This window comes from Diplotaxodon limnothrissa, linkage group LG1 (assembly GCF_057381915.1).
Source record: "Diplotaxodon limnothrissa isolate DT_005_m linkage group LG1, D_limnothrissa_male_GT1.1, whole genome shotgun sequence".
NCBI lineage: Eukaryota > Metazoa > Chordata > Actinopteri > Cichliformes > Cichlidae > Diplotaxodon > Diplotaxodon limnothrissa.
In genome coordinates, this window is record NC_140596.1 from 9,280,775 (window position 1) to 9,298,844 (window position 18,070).

Here is an 18,070-nt window from a genome sequence, read left to right on the forward strand (position 1 = left end):
TTGAAATAAACCCTGATATTTTTTTTTTTCTTCAATGTTCTTCTTTTGCATTATGTGAACCATTTCAGGAATCTTTCCATGACTTTCCAAATACAAACTGGTAGAAACACTGAGATAATATATCTCAATCTCAATTAATTTGTCTTCATAAGGTGTTGGACTGCTTCAATATATACTGGCATGCTGCCTGCAAATCTCTGGAAATCTACTGAAGGGACTAAACGTGCCTCCAAAATATTTTCCCTCATGTTGTGTTTTGATGATGGTGGTTGAGAGCATAGCCTTGTTGGTCCTAAATCACTCATAGGTGATTTAGGACAAGTCACAGAGGATTTGAAATCTAATGACTACAAAACCCCCACAGCATGTGACTCGCATCATTTTCCTACTCATCAAACCATTCAGCTACCCCCATGTTCCACATGGAGCGTACGTGGGTTCGAGGTATGGTGGATGCTGACTGAGCAATTTACTGACCTTAAATAATATTCATAGTATGTTGCAACAGCTACCTTGACTCCCTCCATAACAAATATTCAAAGACCAGCATATATATTTTTAAGTATTGGAATTGATCAATAAAATGCTGAAAAAGTGTGTTGCTTTTGGGAATTTGAAAACTGAGTATGGGAACTTTTTATAAGATTTGAGATTTTGTAGAATCATTTATTAGATTAGCTGAAAAAGACATTAATAGTGACCCCTTTTTTTTTTTAAATTGCCTGGTTAGAAGTTTATATTGCATCTTCATCTGTAAGCTGTTAAATCATGGTTTGCATTGTTGTGAACTATATTTACTCTGCATGAGTACTTAAACACACTGGGTGATTATTGCTGCCCTGCATCAAAATATAAAATATTTGCTGATTTCCAGAAAAAACATTATTACCTTGTTCAATTCAGTTAAAAATGCCTATAAAAATATTCAGTCTCATAGTTTTGTCACAAAAAAGCAAATCAATTTTTCTTCGCTTATGACCTGTTTGCGCTCATTGTATTTCAGCTTCTCCAACACAATTTGTATATTTGCATAGCCTTCTTTTAATTGCACAGAACGACCAATTGACCATAATGGCTATTATACAGTAGGATACACTTTAAGATGGCTTTTGACCTCTCAGTTGATGCTAGACCAAAGTAACGCAGCTGCTTCCTTCAGCAGATTAAAATCTTGTACATGTATGTACAAAATGACCAGGCAACAAATAAGCTACTAGAATCTTCAAAATCATTAGAATGTTGTGGCTCTGGAGAAAAGAAAAACCCCATCAGACTCTTCCCTCTCATTACCTGAGCCAGTAAAAATGTGAGGTGGTATTTAATCTGGAGGATGTACAGGTCTCATTACTGATGCCTGGTTAAGGTAAACAATAAATTATTTTGTTTTGGAACTGTATCTAGAAATATATTGATTAAACTGAAGTGGCAGTTGTCAAAGTGTTTTTGTGGCTCCCTTGATTAGACTGGAATACCAAAACACAAGTCTTTTCTCTTTCCCTTAATCCATGCTCTTGACACACACCCTGCAAACTGAATGAGATGCCTATGGCTTGTCTTGATCACCCACTGTCATCCAAAACATGAACAAAGTATGCCCTTTTCATTAAATCGTTGATGTTTCGTCAATGTTTGGATGTAGTGGAGCATATAAATAGAAAAAAACCCATCTTTTCATATCGTATTTACAATTGCCACTTGTGAAATAACATGACTGTAGAGCAAATTGAGTATGAATTTTGACATCAGCAACCCCAAATTAGTAAAGTGTTTGATTTCATACAGCAAGTGGGATGCTAGACAGTGTATTGGTATGAGTACAAGTCTACTTTGCTCAAAGTGTCTGTTTTTACTACAGAATGGATGAATGAATTAGAAGGTATTTTCTTTAGCATTATTTTAAAAAGGTGCAATTAATGGTAAGAAAAGGCAATATCAAAGAAAATCCAGGGTGTCTGTAACATTCAGCATAATTTTATTTTTTAAAAAGCAAGGCTCTCAATAAGGTTTTGTTTCGTATGTATGCTAAGATGTAAGTTAATAATAAGGAGTAGGAAGGCTGTTTTTTTCTTGAAAATTTTCCCCCTGTCAATTTAACATTTTATAAGATAAATAATTCTATATTAAACATTCGTTTTTTTTCATTTTTTTTTTCAAATATGTCCCGAGTTTCTGTTCCCAAAGTTGGTTTAATTATTAGTTTTATCTTTAAATTAACTAAATTGAGTTGTGTTATTTATGCACTATATGTCACGCGTTTCCCACGTTTTCTCCCATTATAATAATCAAATAAGGAGAATCAGACGTTATTATGTAACAAAAAAAATAGCCGTCCGTTGCGTAACAACACTGCCCGCCCCCTTTTCACTCGCTCCGCGCATGCGAAGTACAGATATACACGCCGCCATTGAGGGACCCACGATCTGGAGGAAAGGGTCAGAGAGGTACTTCTACCAGCGGTGCCTGCACGTTTTTCCAGTCTTCTGCTACAACTTTGGCTTGAGCTACCGTTTTTAATACTTGACTCAGGCTCTTGACTTATTTGCTGTGGATGTTTTTGGGTCGAAAACTGTCTTCATCGTTACTACAAGGGAGCCTGTTGTTTTTCTTTTTTTTTCTTTAAAAAAAAAAAAAGTAGATTCTAGAAGTAACGGGCAGCAGCTATAACGAGGCTACAGCAGGCTAGCTAACGTTAGCCAGCGACCTGGCTAGCTGCACACGAGCTGAGCATTGCTCGGTGGTGGCGGGGGGGCGGTTTGCCTACAGTGTCATTTGATGGATCCGAGGATCGCCTGGTTCCAACCAGAACAACGTGGACCCGCTAACAACCTGTGGATGCAGATTTGGGAGATGACACAGAGAATTGGCTACTTGTACGTGAATAACAGCTACACTACTGTATCGAGCCCAAAAGCTAACGTTAACGGGGTGTCGGGAGCCGTCGTCGCGGAAGGAAACGAGGCACCCGATACAAAAAGCAGCGGCATCGGAGAAGCCAAGACTCGGGGGATGTCGGCCCCGATGGGGGATGGAGAATTGACAGTACAGGGGGACTTCATACCACTCGAAACTAACAGCAACCACAACAGCCGAGTCGTTGGTACGGGCGGTGTCGGTGGAGGAGGGCAGCAACAGCACGGCAGCGGGGTCGCTGTTAGCGGAGTCACGGACGGACAGCCCCCCAAAAGAAAAAGGGACAACAAAGCTAGCACTTTCGGATTCAGTGTCATCTTAAACGGTGACAACAAAGAATATGTTGGTTACACGGGCACGCCATGGAAAGAAAGGAACTACTCGGAGGGAATTATAGGGTAAGAAAGAGTTTAACGAAGTTGGAAAAGAGAGAACCTTTATAAATTATTTTACTGTATTGGACCCCTTAATGAGGGTGTGAATGTGTAAGCCAACCCCAAGTAGGTGTTCACCTGCAGTGTTTTATTTATTTGTTTATTTAAAGCCTAACTTGAACACCTGCATGCTGAGATAATTGAGGCTGTCAGATCCCATCCCCACCCACTTTGTCAGCTCCACCTATCGTGTTGGGCAACCATGTGCAATGTTTTCTAATTGCATTAAGGCTCATTTGAGCATAAAATTTAATACTTTTGGTTGAAAGGCACCTTATTTAAGACTATTATATAAGGTTATGAAAAGGTGCTGTGGTGGGAGTGGCGTGAGTTCACATGGCTCCTTGGCCAAAATCATATGGTATCTCCTTTGCAGTCCAGAGTTAAAAGAAAAAAAGTTTGATAGTGCTCTCTGCCACTATCATGAAACACCAAAATAAGGAAGTATATTGTGGAAGAATGGCTTTTTATCCCTCCAAAGTTGCAGAGACTTAGAGTCGGTGTTAAGCTCTATGGTTTGCATATCGATGACCAGCTCCTTGTTACAGTCTAATTATTATTTCGATTCTACGTGGTTCTGGATAAATATTCAACACCATATGAGTCTCTGTAGTATTTAGAACATTATAGTGATCATTTAGGTTAAGTGATAAGTGTACCCAGTCTTGTTCTTATACGTACTCATTACTGTTGCTGGGTAAAGTTCATGTTTGCGTTCACCAACAACTTTAGGCGAAAGTGGGGAGGCGAAAACTCCTTTAATAGAAACGAACCTTTGGAAGAAACAGACCACTTCAACTGGTTATGAGAGGGAAGCAAAGAGAAGGAAAATGGAGAAATGACAAACAGTACAATAAAAAGTCAGTAAGTTGGTGGGGGTCAGTAACTGCAGATCAAAAGCCTTCTGCTCTTGAGCCAAACACACCTGCAGTACAAGGAGAAAGAGAGGACAAACAGTTAATGGCATTCAATGCTGGTGTACTCAGAATGCTCAGAGGGTGAAAGATATGACAGAGGACAAATTGCAAAGGTAAAGAATAACATCATGACACTGACAAATACAAGGTGAAGGAATGCAAATCAACTCGAAACAGGTTGGCTAACCTGGGCTGATGGTAGATCAAATCTGCTGTATGGATGCTATACTACGATTGTGGTTGTGAAGTGGCCTTTTAGTTAGTGTCGCTGTGGATTTCTATTAGCCTGCGGAGTGTGATCATAAGTGCTGTTAGTCTGTGGACAGCTAAGGAGTGTTTGTAGCCCCTTTTAAGGAATTAAATTATTTTCCTGTTATTTCTAGCCACTAACAACGGTGTATTTTAACACAGAGTGCACTGTGAAAGCAAAAGAAAATGCAAGTTAAAAGAATTTTTGGCATTGGTGGTGATTTTTGACCAGCACTCATGGATAGTCAACATGGTTATAGCATTGTTATGGCAATCAGTCTGTTTCCCTGCTTACAAACAAACCCTTCTTAAAATCTGGTTGTCTTTGAAATATTTATTATAGTCCTAATGCTTTTCCTTTGGAGAGGGGTCAAAGACTCTTTGGGTACCAACATTATTCATATGCAAGGGAAAAAATACTGGAGTTTAATGCTAACTTCAGCAGTTATTTGATTCATAATTTCCACAAAGCAGATTCTGGCAGCTACTAAACTATACTATCACTTCATTTGAGAGACACTCACTTCATTTACTGAGAATGAGATTTGATTCCGTAGAGAGCATGCATGTTTAAATTGCCGGGCTTATATTGTTGTTCCTACCTACTACATTTAGTCTTCTAGCATTAGTCTACAGTATTGAACTACATGACTCAATGAGAGAAGACTGCCTATATTAACTTTTTGCCTTTTTCTTTTCATTCTTGTCATTTGTTTCTTTTAGATGTGATCACTGTGGGGAAATATTTTGGTGGGTGGGGCTCTGTTTTAATTTTCTTTTTCTTAAAGAGCAGAAGTTTGTCTCTTTTCCCACCCCTTTCTGTTAGGCAAGTGCAGACAAGCAGAACACCCTAGTGTGGAGTTTAGTCTTTGGCTGATTCTCATTTATAGTAATATTGTAGCTCTGTGTTTGCTTAAGGACATTCCTTAGTGATTAGCTGGGCTAATACTAAAACCTGAACCTCAGAGTCAGAATCGGACTTCAACCACCACGGAAGGCTTTCTGTTTAACCATACTGTAGTAAATCACAGGGCCAATGTGATGTATGGCAGTACAGTAAATGTATTTTGAAAATGAACATGTGCAGAGCTACTGTATATGTGAATGGTTCACTGTAAAATATCCCTTGTTATACATGTTTTGTTGCTAGGGAGTTGTAGCCTGGGAGCACACTAATGCAACACCTTGAGTCAGACAGATGGAATATACTTTTAAATCAGTGGCTTTAAAAAGCACTGCTGTCATGGGTGCTAGCATTAATGGTCATGTTGTTCATGAGAAGAGTATCTTGTGGCTGATTGGTTCTTGCTTAAAAAGACTATACTTTTCTACTGTTTTTGACTGTGAGATGTAGTTACCTGGGATTTCAAAGACCGCTTGTCCTATTTTATTTATGTCATGTGCACATTTCTTGATTTGGCCGGCATATTGGATGTGATACAACCACTGGTTGGTAGGGGGAAAAATGTTCCAACTGGTTGGCAAGTTCCTGTGTGTCGCTAGGTGAAATTGGTTTCACCAATTTCTTCCTTTTTTTTTTTTTTTTTTTTTTTTTTGTAGATTCATTTTTTTTGCCTGGAGATTGGCACACTTGCCTATAGAGTTTCATGTTTATCTTAGCGTACTAACGAACTCTAAGCCCAGAAGTAGTAAAACTTGAGAGGGTACGATGGTAAACTGGAAAAGGAGAATGCTTGCCTTTAGGGCTGAACGATTATGGAAAATAATCTAATTGCGATTTTTTTTTTGCCCCAATATTGCGATTGCGATGCGATATGCGATTATTTTTTTAAGGTCTTTGTCTTCTGTATTATTAAACAAAGACAAGCAATACATCATATAGTATGGCCAATACTATATTACATTAATTTCAAACTGTTCTTTCCTGGAAGACAGACCTCTGTTATGATGACATGAGGTGATGCATGAATTGATGACTGACATTTTTATTTAACTTCTTCAATCACAACAGTATATTTGAACATACACAATAGTTTATTTTTAGCTTACAAACATCTGAGCATAAAGTGCTGACAAGGAACCCTGGTGTAAACATTAAAATGAAAGTCAGTGCAATGTGCAGATTGCAGAAATATACATAAACAAAATCAGTGGCTTTACCACACTCAGTTTTTCGACATCTGTGAACTACTAGACAGTCATTCAATTAAAAAATAATATTAAATAAATAAAACTAATAAATAAAAAATACACACATCTTACTGATCTCTGCAGTCAGTAACATTACACATAAAGTGCAAACATAATAGCAATTGTATAAACACACACACAAACACGCCTTTAAAATTTAAAGGCGTGAAATTGGACGGTCTAGTTCTGATTAGCGTCACCGCTGTCTCGGTGGAGTTTAATAAACTCGGCCGTCTGCTTCTTGCTATCTAAAATATAACCAGACACTGGTGTAAATTCTCGACTGTCTCATACTTCTGTTTAATAAGTTTTCTGTTTGACGTTTAGTCAGCTGTGTGAAAACCAAGGAGGAACCCACCCGGGGGATTAATAAAGTTTTATTTTATCTAATCTAATAACTTTAATCTCAGCCAAACCGATTTACTCACGAACAAACAAAACACTGAAAAAAGCCAAACAATAACATTTTTAGGTTGTCTAAGTGACATATATTACGTTTAACCCGAGCAGCGAAACTCCGCGGTGATCTGAAAATGATGTGCCGGGAGTTGTGCCGTTCTCGGCCGCATCAGTAACCCTCGAGCTCCCGGCTAGCTGTCGAGCTGGTGGGTAGCAGACGCCTCTGAAAACGTCGAAGCACTTTTGCAAATATGGGATATCTTGATAAACCGAGCAGATATTTGATGTTTACACAACTACTTTCTCGCCTGAAAATATGTTAAGTTTATTTTGTGACCCAGAAAGATTAGTATGAGTAATTTTAAAACTTAGTAGCGGCCGCCATTGCTGGAAACTGGAGTTTGGCTGGGCCGCGCTATGAATTCTGGGATATGGTAGTAATTTGGACAGCCTTCGGCGCGTCGCTGTGACGTAATCGGTCTACAAATGCGGCCTCAGGAGGATGCAGCCCATGAATTTGGACATGTCCAGAGTATAATCGCAGCCTTTGCGGTTAGAAAATTGCACTTGATCATGTCGCGATATTATCGCAAATGCGATATATCGTTCAGCCCTACTTGCCTTCAAAGCAAAAGCTCTGTATTTTGCAAAATGTTGGCTACACTACTAAGGCACAGCTTTTACTTTGAAGGTGAACCCTCTTCATGTTCAGTTTGCGTCACAGTTTCACTACATCTTGGAGAGTAGCTGGACAGTGTTTCTTAGACAATCCGTCATTGCCATTCAAAGTACAACTGTAGCAATATGTCACCAAAGCAATCGCAAGGCTGCTATTTAACCAACTGGTTGGGAAATACACTTTTCCCTCGCAACAAGTGGTTGCCAGGGGGCTGGCTGGCTAGTCTTTAGGCGTGCATGGGTGGGGATTTTAGTAATAATTTTCCCAGCAACTGCAGTAAACCTCTAGCAACCACATGCAACCGAATGCCTTATTCACGTGATCCTACATTGTCACCATGACAAAATGGTGTGGAAGTTAATACCATGTGATCTGTGGACATGAGTGTGCAAAACATCAATTGAAGTTGATGAGGTTTTCAACAATTTGAATTTATAGGCTCAGTCACCAGTTTTCGTTCACAGTAAGACTTTAAGTCTACTCTCATAAAAATTGGGTGATTCTAAAGATCAGACCAAAGCCATGCTCATTGGTTAACCCCATCTTCACCTTCACTTTTAGTGGGATGATGTTAAGTTTTGCTGAATTGAATTATGGATTTGTTGCTTTGCTTGCTGAGCTTGCAGTGAAAAGTCCAGTAGAATTCATCTTGTCAAGTGCTGTTACAGGTGTTAGCCAACCAGATGAGCTTTATTCAAATCATTTGGTGTGGCTTTGGTCAGTCAAATCAGGTTATTAAAATATACTGAAAATAAAGTGGTTGCACTTCTAGTTTGATGAACTGTAGACAAAATGAATCCTTGTGGAGAGTCATCACCCTGTCTATTAACAAATGTATTAGCATGCAAGCTAGCTTGTCTCAGTCCAAGATTTATTGTTGTACCTTTACAAGTTGCTGTTGCTATGACAATCATGCCAACATGACCAGAGAAATCTTGCATTACTCATGTTAAATCTTCCAAGTTTCTTCTCTGTGATTCATCTGTGATTAGTAAGAGCTATCTAAGTGAGCCATATAATAATAATATTGAGCAAGTGTTGGTTACACGTGTGAAAAACTGTTCTAAAGCCTTTCATCTGCGCTCTTAAGAGAACAGGGTAGTGTGGGTTCAACACAGAAATTTGCAGACATAGGGTCCGCTCTTCGTACCTCGCTAAGTAAGTTAGCTGGATTTGATTGTTGACGATTTTGCGTGATCTTGGATCGTTCGGTTCTCCGAAGCTCATCCGGGACTTGCTGTCATAGCAACAGATCCGTAAGTGTAAACCTGCTCGGGAGCAGGCTTACTTTATGTAAACAAGATTAGATCGCGGCCACTCAGGTATGTCCGCTTCATGTATACGAAAGCAACAGCGATATTTTACCACTGTTTTACCATAAATAAATATTATCAATGTAACTAAAGATAATGCAGTATTTGATCCTTTCATTGATTCCATACAGATACATACAGGTCATTTCCTAAAAAAAGGGAAATGTACTATTAATCATTCTATTTCATGTATTTGATTATTTCAGCTGTAATTCATATTTTAGAGTAGTAATTGTAAATTACTTCGTGTAATCAAGATGAGAGACCACGGTTATAAAAGCGAAGGTGGATTTGGGAAGTCTGTCGCAGCCATGTCCTGTCCGTATACGCGAGCAGCCCATTGCGGAAGGTGCAAGATTGATAAGGAGAGTTCTCAGAATTCAGCGTATATTGCGGGATAGACAGGATCCTTTAGCTCAGCGCGACAGTGTGCTCATAGAGAGATATCGATTTTCCCGTGAGGGTATTATTCACTTAACCAACTTGTTGACGAGGAGGTGCAGGACTACCACCTGTCTTTTTGTGCTCTGCCCTTTTCTTGGTTGCTGTTATAAACAAACAGATTATTTCAGGGTCTCTTTTCAAGAGACTAAAAGCAATATAAGTGATAAATATTACCGTTCTGAAGAATATTCTTATATTTCACTTTTACTTGTTCCCATGTTCTAGTGGGTCCTGTTGTGGCTCTAATGTGAAAGAGGATATAATGTAACATAATATAATATAGTGTAATATAATAAATTTACCCTACTGCCTACTGGTGTTGGCCAGAGGGGCCGATGGCGTGATATGGCAGCCTCGCTTCTGTCAGTCTGCCCCAGGGCAGCTGTGGCTACAACCGTAGCTGCCTCCACCAGTGTGTGAATGTGAGAGTGAATGAATAGTGGTATTGTAAAGCGCTTTGGGTGCCTTGAAAAGCGCTATATCAATCCAATCCATTATTATTATTATTATTATTATTATTATTATTATTAAATTACTTGCGAGTTTAATTTGTCAGCAACTTTCTGCCAGCCCTCTCTCCTTGCTTTTGCAGCCTTTGCAGTGTTCCCTTGCGTTTTAATTAAACTCTGAAACTCCTGAAATCCCTCAATCAAGAGTTCTTGCTCTGCTGCCGAAAAATACCGAGCGCACTCCTTCGACATTTTCGCCGACCAATCAAAGGGTTGCCGATCAATGTTTCTACTATTGATGCGTAGCCCCTGTTAAGCCACCCAGTGATCTCACATTACTTCATCCAGCTATACTAATCGTCAACAACAGGTGTGTTCGGAGAACCGGAATAGCGAGCTCAAAGTTAGCGCGATGATTTGATCTTGGATGTGTCATTTGATCTTGGATGTAGTAAGCGAGGTACGAAGAACGGACCCATAGTCTATATTGTACCTGAGCATTTTGTTGTTGTTTTGTTTTTTAATAAACAAAACAACAAACAACAAACTGCCCACTGTGGCTACTGTTGGTGTCATTTTGGTTCATCCTTTTCTCCTTCAAGCCCTCTTCTCCAGTCAGGATTCTACTAAGATCTAGTGTCTTAGTTATTTCGTTATGGGCTGTTGGTTGTGTACCCAGAATGTAGTGTAGGAATAGGCACACAAATTTTCCTTTACAGAGTGGCATAAGGCAAAAGTGGAAAATGAGCATTTCAGTTCTTCACCTTTTGATTTTTTTTAAGAAGAAGGTAAAGAAGTTTTTAAAAAAACAAAAAACAAAAAACAAAACACTTTTAAAATAAAAAATTCCACTCAAGCTTTTACTGGGATTCCTGTCTGGTTTTAGTCTGTGACCAGCCAAATTTTTGCCATTTTTGCCCCCCTGTGCAGTGACATGCTTTAGATTCTTTTTCCCAAATCTGTCTTGTCAATGTTTTGGGCAGCAGGCGTATGTAAACCAGAGAATCACTGTTGCATTTTTGGTATTTGAAAATGGCAAAACAGAGCAATATGGTAGTGCATTTTTCCATGGGACAATCTGTACACTATATTTGGGCATGTGGGTTGGCTAGAGAGGCAGAGGCATGTGCTTATTTGTGTTTGACGCTCCTCCAGGTTTTCTGGAACTTAAATGGTCCAAGCAAGCAGCCTGCCTCTTGATGGCAATGGATCAGTGTTTACATGCTCCACACGGCCTTACTTCCATTAAACAAAGCCAACCCACTTGAGAGTGAAACCTGAGCCCTTTCTGTCCATCCAATCAGATTAGGAGCTTGAAGGGAGTGTTTCCACCTAATTTTCTAGTCATGTAGAACAGCTATTTAGATTCTTGATATGGTCACAGGAAGTAAGTGTAGATGGTAGAACTGTGGCCTTTTTCTGTCCTGCAGAACACATGTTGTGCTTTTTATTGTGTAGATAATGTCTCAAGGTTAGTCATTTACAGCAGGGACATGATGTTAGAATTCAAAGTGATAGGTAGTTTTATTAGATTACAAGGCTGCGTGACTCTAGTAAATTCATAATCATAATTGTTTTGGTCAGTAGTGTTGTACTGTGGTGATTGTGTTGACTAAAATGGCTTTGCCCTTGACTGTTAAATTAAAACAAAACTAAAAAAACAAAAGGGGGGGAAAAAAGAAGCAATTGAATCAGTGAGGAGGGTGGAGGACACATTGTGATCTGGTAGGACGTTTTATGCCCAGACTAATAGGTGTTTTGATTATATAGCTGTTCTCAAAAGGCCAAGTGCTCATCTGCCCCAACTGTGAAAAGTTTGCTTGTGGAGACGGCCCCAGTTGGCAGTAAACTTGCATGCCTTGGGAGACCTACACAGTAGTAACTAGAAAGTAATAGAGAGCCATAGCTAATCGCAAACTGTAGCATGCTACAGACAGTAAACTGGGTGAGAGATTCTGAGGGCTCTCAAGACCAAAGTAACTGTTCATGATTCTTCCACAGATTCAACTGTGGAAATGTTGCTTTACTTCCTGTCAATTGGTAAACTTTACTGAAAGCACTCTTCTCATCATTACTCTACCTGAACAAAATGGTGATTTGAGCTTTTAGGTTGGGGCAAAAATTCACTGCTGTAAAGTAAAAAGATGAAACCTGCTTTAAAAAATGCAAAAAGGAGTCTTTAAATGCAGATTATTTTGTTTTGACGATCTTAAAATTAAGCTTGCTATACTACATGTGTCCATTTTTGTTAACTTAAATGGCATTTCCAAACATGGGAGACAAAACATCTGAAATAGCAAGTCATAGTAACAAAGATTTATAGCTAATGCAAGTAGTCCAGAGGCATTTAAGTAGACGTTAAGGTACCAAGTTCATTGCATTTGAAGTTAACTGAATTTGTGTTTAATATTTTGGATATGTTTGTGCATGCCCACGGCCACGACACAGAAATGAAAGAGTAAAACAAAAATAAACAACCCTCATGTCAAACCTGACCATAGTTTTCACCTTAGCTGAGGGCTCCAGTTATAGAGTACATCTCTTACAAGCTAATTAAATGTGTGGTTAATAGTTCACTAATGAGTTGACTCACCATATTGTTTTATTACCATTTACTGCATCTATTTTTTTTAGATATTTATATGACCCTAGGACACCCATAGACAGTGCTTCTGTGACTAAAACTCTGTTAGTGGAGCTGTGGTTCATCTAGTTTCTGCTGGCTTTGACATCCATGTCACCCTCTCCTTTTTCTTTCTCTGCTTACTGGCTGGCTGTCAGCCAAAGTGTGTAAGCTTGTAGTGAGAAAGAAGCCTTATGCGTGTCCTGTGAATACCATGTAAAACGGGCCCACTCTGAACAGCACGTGTGGGCAGCTGGTCATACTGTCTTCCCATGTGTAGTGAGGAATGTAGTTGTTTTTTTTCCCTTTTTTCTTCTCTCTTCCAGTCCTATGGAAACTTCCTGTGTTCCAGTGTGATGCAGTGAACTTGTAAAACAGTATTTTCCAAAGGAAAGATCGTAACTGACTCTTGTCTATTAGTAGTTTAAAAAAACAAAACAAGGAAAAACAGCCACACAAACATTTTATTACCATTTTCTGTTTATTGCACTGTTGTAGGTGAGCTTTGCATGGCTGACAGTTAAAAATGGAGCCCTATTTATTTAAAGCGAGGCGTTTTAGCTCCTCTTCTTTTAAGTTGATTTTCTTATTGCTCATTGCGAATAGAAGGTTTGATCAGCAAATGGGTAGACTTTCTATGCTAACAGCCTGGTACGAGTTGACTGTCTGAAACTGAGTGCTTAGAGGACCCTGAATTTTGGTGGTAAATACACAGAACTCATTATTTAAACCTATCACAGTGATTGATAGAGATTTTCCTGGTGACTGTTTCAACTAACAGAGGACTGAAGACCTAGTCTAAAAGCTAGAAAACGCATGGTTAACAATCATGTGGTTGAGTTTACACTGAGACTGCTGCATCTGTTCTTTTACATCAAAGTACTGCAAAACTGTGCTGGTTTGTCCACATGTTTGCAACTAGCAGAAGTACTCCTGGATTGTATTTGATGACTAGCCAGGGCAGCAGCATTTTAAACATTAGTTGCACACATCCTTAATATGAGCATCAACCATTGTAACTTTATTTATTTTTAAACATGATGATTAGAGTGATTTTCAAGCTCCAACTACTATCCTGGACTATATCAGGTTTCTGGTGTAGCTATTCCTATTTAGACCATAGCACCCTGGTACATCATTCAGGTGTACCCAGGCCTGTCACACTTAGTCAGCAGTGTGTGGGCTTTTGTGTAACTGGAGCTGTGTTGTCCCAGTGGCCAACATTTACCACCGGATCAGTTCATTGATGAAACATTAATGAATATGCCATCTGTGTGACACTGACGCGTCTACTTCTGTTTGTGCTCGTCCTCATTTAGCAACGCTGTGTGTAATGCGACTGGTTTGCCTCCAGGCATCCCCGTCAGTTCAAAGCTACTGTTGTTGAAGATGTCATTTCATAGACACAGCAGTGTCATGTAACGTTGCTGTAGATGTGCATGGAACCCTTTGTTGCAAAGGTTGGCACAGCACAAATTTCAAGCCTTGATTTGACTAAAAGGATAATGTTTGAACTTGTTTTGGCTAAATATACCAACAAAAATGGCGAGAACTGTAGCATGATTAATCTGGTGCATAACTAGACTGCATTGAGCAGGTGTTTTTCGGCACAGGAATGTCTTAAAGTGGCCATTAAATATTAAATTCTAAAGGTTTGCTTCAGTAAATACATTTATTGGAACATCCAGTAAATGTTGCTCAGTGTGATGTGACAGTAACCTCTTTTTCCTTCATTCTCACCAACTTAACAGATGGCTCTCATTCACATGAACGCTTTTCAGCACCACACCCAATCCTGCATCTCTACCCTAATTTTTCTGTCTTACCTCTGGTCCATGTCTGGCCTTCATATTTTCTTTTTATTTTTTATTTCTTTATGTATTTAACAAAAAAAAAAAAAAAAAAAAAAAAAAATATATATATATATATATATATATATATATATATATATATATATATATATATATATATATATATATATATATATATATATATATATAATTTTTTTTTTTTTTTTTTTTTTTTTTACCATTTGCTTTGCTTGTTATACCTTTTGCTCTCCATGTTTGACTTGGAATTATTTTTCCAACCACCAGAAGGCCCTATTATGCCTCCTGGACAGGGTGTGTCCTCATGAAGTATAGCCCCTTTTACAGGAATTTATTTACAAAAACATTCAAGTATGCATAAAAAAAAAAGTGCATTTGGTTGGAGTGTACAGTCTTGTTTTCGAGTATAAATTTTAATGCATAAACTGAGTCCTTGTGATTTGTGCCAAGTTTAGTGGGGAATGAAGCCAACCAAGTTCAGGAACTCAACTCAAGCTGTGCTGTGTCAAGTCTCACCCTCACTGTCAGCAATTTGAAACTTAAGCTGCCAAGTTTTTCATCCTTACCTCTGACCTGTCAGTCCTGCTCCTGCACTGAATCACTGCCTGATCACTGATGTTTTAATCTCTGTAGGCTTTGAGGGAAATGGTTACTCATTGCTTCTCATTTTCTATTTATTATTATTATTATTATTATTATTCCTTTATTTATCCAGGTAAAAAAAATCTCATTGAGATTAAAAATCTCATTTCCAAGAGAGACCTGGCATCATGGCAACAAAAGTCACATACCACATAGGTATATAACATTTAAAACATCATTTGTTATGCGGTTAAGAGCTCAGAGCTCTGTCTCTTCCGCTGTGATAAATCATTTCAAATGTGATTTAACTGACTGGGAAGATATTTTGATTATTGTGGAGCAATATCGTGAATTTCACTGATTAGGGCACATATGTTGCCATACCCCCCCATACATACATGACATTGCCTAATGGTGCTGGACACCTGGGGACCTACACGTTGAATTGCAGTCACTAACCAATCATTTGATAGAAAGTAAAACATTTTTAAATGTTTTCTAAGATTTGTTTGAACTTTTATAGTAATATTTAGCTTTTTAAGTGTGATTGGTGAAAACTAGACCTTTGACTGTGCTTTCAGCTATCACAGACTGTTTTCATAGTTTTTTTTTTTTTCTATTTTTATAAATGAAATGATTAGTAAAAGCACTGCTTTAATTCCTCAGACCGACACAAAGTCAATTCCAGTACTCTGGGGAGTAGGGCTGTGCGATATGACCAAAATCTCATATCCCGATATAAGACATCTATTGTCCCGATAACGATATAAATCACAAAAATTTAACATTTTCTGTGAATCTCGGGCAGCTCGACTTGTGTGAAGTGTTTCCAGCTGGGTGTCGTGTACCTGGAGTCGAGTGTTTTAACCGATGCATGTAACGATACATTTTTAGACATAAATTTAATGGCCGCCGTTTTCTTTGAGTATTTATTACACAGCCTGCTGCGGGGAAAAGCCTGTTCTAACGTTTGAGTCTAAGGTTTATTTTTTAGCACCTGATGGGTCTTTTTTTGCTTTTCATCCGTAAATACTCTGCATACTCTTTCACGTGATTCAGTTTATTTTGAAAAGTCTCAACAGGATCTTGAGCTTTATTGTGAAAGGTTTATATGTAAAATAAACAAGCGGACACGCGTTGGTTTTACCGTCGTTGTTGCTAACAACAACGCATAAAAACAGGCGCTTGTCCGTCTGTAGTATATTAAATATAAGAGAAAGAGAGAACTTTAAGAAATTAATATAGCCACTACAGTGACCATCAAAACGATGAAAAAATATTGCCGTAAACAGTTTATTTTGCGACACCACGAAACAAACGATAGCGTAAAATGAAACGATAGACGTTTTTATATCGTCATCCGATATATATATGTTATATCGAACAGCCTTACTGGGGAGTCAAAAAGTGGTGTCAGAAGAAAATTCAACATTGCTCCTAAGCAGCTCTGCTCCATTCATATTTTATTCATACATATTGACCAAATTACATTAGAGTACAAAACACAACTGGTTTAAAATGAAGCAGCACTAATGTTAGAGGCAGCAATTGGGAATAAACATGACTGGCAACATTTCAAACACTAGAATAAGCTTGTTGGAGGAAAGTGTTAGACTTCTCTCCAAGTCTCAGCTCTCTGGAAAGCTGCTCTTCTAGGTTATGTAACACCACAGTGATATAGGCAAGTGGGATTATGTGATAAATGGTACCAAGGGTCCTGAAGCTTTCAAGTCAGGCAGGCCAGAGGACTGGGATGTAATTTGATCCTAGAAGGTGAGGCCAGAGGAGGAATTCATTATTTGTTTTTAAATGTGTGCTCTCATCACTTGAAAACAAGGAAGCAGTAGTACTGTTTGCTGTAAAATGAAACCTAGTGGTGCTGTTGGTAAGTGAAACTGCTTGACATCAATGTTCTGTTGAGAATGCATTTGACAGAGGTTAATTTAACTTGACCTATTTTTAGGTATCCTGAATGAAGCCATGGTGACGTGTGTTCTCTAAACCATGAGATTAAAAGTAATTCTTCTGTAATGCAGATTGGAGCTTTTCAGTTTCTGTTTACCCTTAAATGAAACTTAGTGTGTGATTGAGGCTGAAATTTCTCCAGCGTCATTGGAGGGTGGGGCAAAAAAACCCAAACAACTATTTGCATTCTTGGATGTCCAAAAGAAATGAATTGTATGTGGTACCAGCTTGTGTTCTGTATAAAAACCTGCACTTAAGGTTATCAAACTTTTCAGAAGGAAGATGCAAACAGCAGTAACATGTTTGATGTGAAAGAAGGAAGCGAATGAAACTAAATGAAGCCATTCTGTTCACTTTATTTCTGTATTTGAGGTCAGCAGTCTGAAGCTTTCTTTAAGATGAAACCGTCCTTCCAGCTAATGGAAGCATCTTTGTGACAGATGTAATATCAGCATGCTTTTCTGGGGAGAAAAAATTGCTTTGGGGATCTTGTCTTGTCTTTATCTGCCCATAGTGGTAATCAGTTTTCAGTTAGTATTACTTAGAAGTAGAGCAGGGCGATATGGCCAAAAATATTTATCACGATATATATATTTGAAAATTTGCAATAACTATATAACTGACGATATAATTGATGCGAGACAAAATACAACTCCACAACATTACTAGCGCAAAAAGACAACCTTCCATTTATTTTCACTTAAACAAGAAGCTGGTTTTTATGTACATTAAAGCTTTATAAAAATGTAACAGTGCAAATGCAAATTCCTTGCTGAAAGCTGACACATCCTGAGCATAACCATGTATAATATCCACTAAAGTTAAAAAGAAGTGCTTTGCAACATTAAACTGCAGTGTGCAGTACGTATTTTTCGTACCATAAGGTGCACGGGATTATAAGGCATATTAAGCGAAACAAAGCAGTCAGATAAATCAAACTTTATTAAACTCATTCTTCTTGCTTCCTCCACTTCTGTACCATTGATTCATTAATGTTGAATTCTCTGGCAGCTGCTCTATTCCCATTTTGTTGCAGTATATTAATGACTAACCTCATATTGTGGATGGATTATTTCAGTTGTTCTCCTGACTGAAGTTTGGTCCGTTTACAGCATCCTGCCATGCG

General features: G+C 38.4%; 1 protein-coding gene across 1 annotated transcript in view; it reads left to right on the forward strand.

Moving 5' to 3' along the window:
* The first annotated feature begins 2,421 nt into the window (after nt 1-2,421).
* tent4b (terminal nucleotidyltransferase 4B) overlaps nt 2,422-18,070 on the forward strand; it is a 28,400-nt gene continuing 12,751 nt past the window's right edge. Inside the window, exon 1 of the mRNA XM_085363178.1 lies at nt 2,422-3,308. Coding sequence (XP_085219304.1) covers nt 2,773-3,308 — 536 coding nt within the window. The 5' untranslated portion in view covers nt 2,422-2,772. The remainder of the gene's footprint in view (nt 3,309-18,070) is intronic.